General features: G+C 43.9%; 2 protein-coding genes and 1 pseudogene across 2 annotated transcripts; 2 read left to right on the top strand and 1 right to left on the bottom strand.

The window, feature by feature from the left end:
• Positions 1–1,948: 1,948 nt before the first annotated feature.
• On the bottom strand, positions 1,949–4,251 carry LOC109471379. The gene is made up of 3 exons (XM_019770667.1): positions 4,194–4,251; positions 3,812–4,002; positions 1,949–3,278 (listed from the first exon to the last, which is right to left on the bottom strand). Exons 1-3 carry the CDS (start codon positions 4,249–4,251, stop codon positions 3,021–3,023), a joined length of 507 nt encoding a protein of 168 aa, XP_019626226.1. The 3' UTR covers positions 1,949–3,020.
• A 190-nt stretch (positions 4,252–4,441) lies between these two features.
• LOC109471506 (kelch-like protein 18) lies at positions 4,442–6,622 on the top strand. Its single transcript, XM_019770844.1, has 5 exons — positions 4,442–4,912; positions 5,237–5,497; positions 5,703–5,842; positions 6,138–6,345; positions 6,528–6,622. The coding sequence occupies exons 1-4, from the start codon at positions 4,649–4,651 to the stop codon at positions 6,337–6,339; spliced, it is 867 nt and encodes a 288-aa protein (XP_019626403.1). The 5' UTR covers positions 4,442–4,648; the 3' UTR covers positions 6,340–6,345; positions 6,528–6,622.
• On the top strand, positions 6,508–7,084 carry LOC109471378 (annotated as a pseudogene).
• Positions 7,085–7,086: the final 2 nt, after the last annotated feature.

Here is a 7,086-nt window from a genome sequence, read left to right as displayed (position 1 = left end):
GGTTTTATTTCTCAAAGATTACAGTTTCGCAGTGCTTGGTGTAAACCCGCACTGAATTGCACTGCTAAAACAATGGGTTACAAATTATTAAAGAAATACATAAATTATTAATAAAATAATTAATAACATAAATTATTAATAAGATAACCTCTGAGTAGACATTGTCAGAGGTTAAATACATAGGTTAAATACATATCGTGCATACAGATTTCAATAAGCCTATTATTAATACATTATTATTGATGACTTGTCATAAATGTGTATATTCAAACATATTAGTTCGGCATTGCATAGTGCTGGTTGAACTATTTTGGGGGACTAGAAATTTAATATTAGCAATCATTGAAACATTCGAGTCAGGGCCGTTGTAAAAAACATTATGAGAAAATAATCTCCAATTATTGATGAATTCTCGTATCATGCAATGGTTGAGGCCATACGTCAAAATCTAATACGTTCAAGGTGATAATTCAGGTCAGGTAAAGATCTTTACATAAGAATTAAAATCTAATGAATTTCTTCTCCCAAACTTAACATATATGCATTACAACATATTTGAATCGAAACTGCAAATACTGGTTGCATTATTGTTGAAGAGTGTTACAAGATAGGGTATGGGACTATTCCTGTAACGATTAGTTCGTGTTTTAATAGTGTCCAATAGGCTGCTGTTTCTTGTTCTTCTACCACTGACGTCTCCCCGGAAGGGGGGTAGCCAATTCCGGTAGGACTCAGACTGTAGTAGTCTTCTTGCGAATGTCTGACAAAGGTGTTCACGTCTTTGCTGTAGTGTCATGAGGCATAGCGTGTTGCAAGCGTCAGTATAGGTTGTGTAGTCAGGCCCAAGGATGATTCGAAAAGCCCTTCGCTGTATTCTTTCCAGTTGACGTCTTTGGGACTGTGTAATGGCTGGTTGCCAAACTGGGACAGCGTACTCACAAGTGGGTCGGACAAAACTTGTATATATGGTGACAAGATCTTCTCTAGTATTACTCCGAAAGATTTGAGTCTTCTCAAGAAGAAAAGCCTCTGGCTTCCTTTCTTGGCCATGTGGTCCACCTGGGTGTTTCATTTTAGGTCAGCTTGTATATGGAGCCCCAGGAGTTTAGCTACTTGAACTTGTACTAGGGGGTAGTTGTCAATTTTTAGTGAGGGTAGTGGTGGCACAGTTTTTGAGAAGTGCAGAAACATCACCTTGCATTTGCGAGGGTGGGTAGGTAGGTAGGTAGTTCGGTAGGTAGGTAGGTAGGTAGTTCGGTAGGTAGGTAGGTAGTTCGGTAGGTAGGTGGGCAAGGCGTGGGGAGGGCGCTGTTGAGGCGGCACAACACAGTTTTAGCCCTTTGGGGATTTCTATAGTTAAGGACCCCAAAGTGACTCACTTCGACTCACTGAAAATCATAGTAGGGTGCACAAGCAAGGTTCAGATTTTTGATATGTTTAATTTCAGGGTATAGTGTACAACATATGCGAAAATGAGCTCAAATTTGCCGGCTAGTTTTCTTCTCATGCCCTCTTTTATTAGCGCCATTGCGGAGGTCATGGAACTGCAGCCGACGCACAGTACTAGGCGGGACAAGTATCCAAGCGCAAATCTACGCCGACTGAACACGCACCATAAGTCAACTTCTACAGTCTCAAAACTGACATATTCCTCTAACATTTACCACAGGTTCTATCTCGATACCATGCTCAGAACAATCTCTGCACCCTTCTCTAGTATTGTGCAGCACTACTTTGTGCCCGGACTACTTTTGACTACGGGGTTCGCCCATCGCCCATAAATACTGTGTTGTGCGGCCTTGACGCCTGCATGACCCTCAAAAGGTTAAAGGTCATGGGGCATAGAGAAGTCATAAAGAAGTGAAATTTTGTTTTGGGTGTAACTATTGTTCTTTTGTTAGTATATTGATGACGAAATTGTTTACAAGGTAAGTGGGGATTAGAAAAGGATGAGAAGGAACCCTGTAAAAGGTAAAGCACACACAAAAAACATATTGTAAGTTACACTACAATGACTATGTACAACGCAAACCTGTCTATATTAGCAACCGCTAATATTACTATCTAGTTTCTCTGAGCGACGCGAGTAATATGCGGCCGCGAGGGACCATTTGCTGCCGAGGTAGTTTTTGCGCGCGAAACCTTCTCTCCGTGGCAAAAACTCCCTCGGCAGCAAATCGTCCCTCGCGGCCGCATATTACTCGCGTCGCTCAGAGAAAAAAATAACGCCGACGCCCAACAAGACTGCGAAGGAGGCTACGCTGGCCCCAACTTCAAACGGCCGGCAGCGCTCTAAACTACGATGGACTAACGAACTAAGTGTGTCATCATTTTGGGCCGTGCCCCAACATTCGTAGACTTTTTTCGAACCCCAATCATGTTCGCATGTCACAATGGTGTGACGAACCGAACCGAACGCGTGTTCCATTTTGTATGCAGCAGTACATCAGTTTTTTTTTTTCATTTCTTATTTCAGAAACGTTTTTGATTTAACGGCTACACCATTATTACCCTATATTATAGGAGAAATAAAAACAGCCAGACTGATATACTGTCGATAATTACCGGGGTGCACGTGGGGTGGTTATAAAACAAAACAAACACTACAACAAAGATTTTATTATTTTTCTGATACTTAATTAGATGCCAAGAATATCATGTAATATATTATTATATACATCAATGTGCAAAAATACCTACAAAAGTATTTGGGTGCACTGGTGCACCCACAGGAAAAAACTGGGTGCGCATCCAGTATTTCGAGCCCTGCATATACATCTAACGTTACATATACATGGAGCAAGACTTCAACTTCAACACCCTAAAATTTAGATTGATGTCTGTATACATGTCCTTGAATCTATTAGAACATAGAAAACGCTATAACACAACATAAGGCACCCTACTGATCACCTTAGAATTTTTCTCGGAGTTAAAGTTTGAAAAATTTGATAACATTTGGATTTTTCCATCCACGTGCACCTTTCTTTCCATTAAACTATTTTCATGAAAGTATGCTTTCATGCAAAAGTCAGGAAGACACCGATAAGTGCAGTCATTGATGAAAAGATGACGGCCATGTTTGGTGTTGTCGGCCCTGCTGCGCTGGTTCGGCCATCCACGATTGCGAAAATTCGAGAGGGAGCTCCGCTTCCGTCACCGATCTTGATGGGCATGGCGTACACGGTGGATCCGGTAGGGGGCATCTCGTCCAGGTGGGCAACGTTCTCTAGGATGAGGACGTTGTTGGGCAGGAGGATCAGGTGAGTTTCATACGTCTAGATGGGGTGACAGGGAGAGGTTGTTAATGTGAGGAAGACGAAGGAAAGGACAGAGCTCGGGATTCCAAAATAAGGCAGCATTTGCGAATCAAACGCATCACTACCGTTCTGTAAAAACACATTCATATGCATGGTAAGCAGCCCCTCCAACTCTGCCAGCTACATAATGACAAATGTACCCAACACCACAGCGTGTCTGCTACAGCACCAGTCACCTATGCTATGGGTTACAGCCATCTGGCCCAGGTCATTGATCATATGCAAAGCAAATGCATAATGTTCACCTTCGCACATGGTCTGCTCTGTTAATTCTTAAGTCAAACAAATTCATATGGTCAGACAGGAGTCTAAATCCCTCCTTCTATTAAATTGCAACATTATGTAATCCAACACCCGGAAGTGTTGAGGCTGTTCGGTCTGTCTCATCAGAGGTCACTGTTTGGAGAAGAAGACGAGGAAACGTAGCAAAAACAATGTGTTTTCGGTAAACCTGAAAAGAGGATAAGTTTAACAGGAAAATGAACATTTACCGTCGAATCTCCAGGATCCGCCGAGAGGGTGTCAATCCCGACCGCCTTCACGTCACGGTTGTCCACGATCCACTGGGCGGCGGCGGGGTGCAGTCCCGGCGAGTGCAACGAGGAGGAGTTCCTTGTGTGGTCCGTACCGAGATACGCCGCCGGTCCTTCCTCCCAGAACTGCTCGCCCCAACCTGTGCGGACTGGACATTACACGGGGTTAGCCTCCTTTTCAGGCGTTCCCGGATCGACCGTTTTTTTTGGGGGGGGTGCACTTGAATATGAAAATCATGAAAACTGTTCGGGTTCGTGCACTAAGCTATTATCAACGTAGCGACTACCACGATATCGATGGTCGGATGCGGCCCCAAAATTCCTTGACTTTTTTTCGAACCCGAATCAGGTTCGATGGTGTTCGATGAGACGTCATTCGAACCGAACGCGTGTTCCATTTTGTGAGCAGATCTGATTGTGAGTTGTTCAATGATTCAATAAACCACCTCCAATGGAGAAATTAAACCCTCCAGTAATATTCGTAGAAAATTTTGTTAAATGTATACACTAGACAATTACGTGTTCCGCTCCGCCCAGTAGTGGAGTACACTATGAAGCAATGATATTTCAAACCGCTAGGTGACGCTTTTGCATTTGATGCACCGGACTGCGATCAAGTAGACGCGTGCGTGCGTGCTTTCAAAAATTATGGCGGAAACCTCCTGAAATCTGAGCAAATTTTGACGCGGTAACCCTTGATTCTAGTGTTTGAAAACAACTGGAGGTTTCCTGACTCGCCTCGCCAGCATCACGTTGACATATTTTACAGCCTGGTTTGATGTACGGTAAATTTCCATGGCGCATTCCAACTCAACACAAGAAATCCACGACCAGAGCGTAGTTTTTCGTCGTTCCCACATAGACGTGGGCTACGTGTGCGGGTTTCTTGGAGCTGTGGGTGACTTACAGAAGGAAGGAGAACTGCAGGATATCGTCCTTGAAGTCGAGGGCCGGCGGTTTCCCTGCCATCGGCTTGTTCTGTCCGCGGCCAGCCCCTACTTCAGAGCCATGTTTACAAACGACATGGCGGAAAGTCGGCAGAAGACGGTCGTTTTACAGGTACGGTTGCGGTTGGCGCGACGATATTATAAATGTTTAAGATGTTATTAATAAAAGGAGAAAGGCTACGGTCATCATACACTAGATAAAATGTAACCAGGAAGTCGGTTTTTTTTTGCCCCTCTCCTTGCCCCCCTCCCCACTAACTCATATCACGTCGAGAATTTTTGGCGACGCCAAAGGGGCGAGCCTAGTAGTAGTAAAGCATATAGCCAGTTTGGAAAAATTCCAGCGATTCATCAGTTTATATCTGAACATATTGTGATATTGTAACCTTCCCTGCCATGTGACTGTTCAGTGTTACGTTATATATCGTTCTGCTAGGGTTTTGATGCAGACGTATTTGAAGAGATCCTGAGTTACATCTACTCGGGAACCCTCCATGTGTCCCTGGACAGAGTGCAGCCCCTGTACCAGGCAGCTGACCTCCTCCAACTGGACTTTGTGAGAGAAAAATGCAGCAGCTACATGGCCATGAGCGTGGAGCGCTCCACCTGTGTGGACATGTACAAGTTTGCTGATGTCTTCTCCTTGGATGTTGTCCGGAAAGATTGTTTGCAGTGTATCCATAGAAACTTTGTTGAGGTGGGTCTAATACGTAATAAGAACCCAAAACATTTATCGAGAAGCGTAGGGTGACCTCGTGTGCTTGGCTAAATATGCGAGAAGCCATATTGCACTAATACGTATTGAAAAAAGCATCATGATGCACATCACTTGTGGATGTCAAAATAAAGGTTGTTTTTCCACATTTCCCAAACATGTACATATTCTCTACATACTTCCACAGGTTGCCTGCAGTGAGGAGTTCTGCAGCCTGAGTGTGGATCAGCTGACTGAGATCATCAGCCATGATGAGCTGGAGGTTAAAGAGGAGACAGGAGTGTGGGAGGCTGTGGTGAGATGGGTGCAGCACAGCAGGGAGGACAGGTGGGCAACAACATTCAACTAATGTGTAGACATGGAGACTGGGTTTTGCTTGATTGACGGAGTTTTGACCCGGTATGCCTTGGCTTCAATAATGTGGTCGGCAGGAATGTATGAAACATAAACCATAGCGTTTGTATATTTTTGGAGTAAGTTTCATCATGCAATTGTACGAGTTATAATGCATTCGTTGACATAATTCTGAATTTCATTATTGCAAACTTTATCTACTTCCCAAAAGTTTGAAATCCATGACTTCATTGTGATACCATCAAACCGGCTGATTCTGCCCCTACAGACTGCAGCACCTACCCAGCATCCTCCCTCACATCCGCTTCAACCTGCTGACCTCAGATGACACGGCAGCCATCCTAGAACATCCCCTGGTCAGGGAGGATCCCGGGAGTACTGAGGTCGTCAAGAATGTGGTGAAGGAGGCTTCCAACCAGAAGCCAAGGCTTGGGATGACCATGGAAATGTTCTGCTTTCAATGTACTTGAGAAAGAGTATGTAAAAAATTACATGTATGTACGATTGTAGTATGCATGCAGTAGTTTTTCTACCTTTGTGTGTAAAACTATATGATAAACTTACATAGTGCAAGGGCATTGTGTGTGCTTGCTTGATGTGAGACATTCTGAGAGGACTTTGCTGGACATCAATTCATGATGTTATTTTTTCTGTTTAGGAAGAAAGAAGTCCACTACCTGAACCCTCATCAAGGGAAGGACATCAGCTGCAGTTATGAAAACCTCCCTAAAAATCACAGATGTTGCAGTCACCAGTGATAATGATATTTACTTTCCGACCTATGAGTCAATGGATGATGACCAAGCGTCCCTGTCTAAGTACAACCATGCAGACAATGTATGGGAACATGCTGGTATGTCTTCTGTATCTGAAATGCCATATCATTACAGAAAATTCTTAGTCGCAGTGAATCATGTTTTATTCTACATTGGCACTGATGTAAGAAGAGGTAGTGCAGCGGTGCAGATGAGAAAGTACAACCAGCACACCGACCAATGGCAGGAGTGTTCACTTCTGGAATATGACAAAGAAATAGAGATAGATGAAGACGGTACTGAAGAAGATATTGATGGTACTGTGTTGTCTTGTGGTCCATACATCTATTTCATCACAAACGACAATATGCATCGCTATGACCCAAGCCAGGACCGTTGGGAGGAACGGACCCCACCGGAACTCATCCCTGATATCTGCACTGCTGTTACCATGAGAATGGA

The sequence above is a fragment of the Branchiostoma belcheri genome, unplaced genomic scaffold, assembly GCF_001625305.1.
Source record: "Branchiostoma belcheri isolate BF01 breed outbred unplaced genomic scaffold, Haploidv18h27 scaffold25, whole genome shotgun sequence".
Lineage (NCBI taxonomy): Eukaryota > Metazoa > Chordata > Leptocardii > Amphioxiformes > Branchiostomatidae > Branchiostoma > Branchiostoma belcheri.
This window is presented reverse-complemented; position numbering and strand designations above follow the sequence as displayed.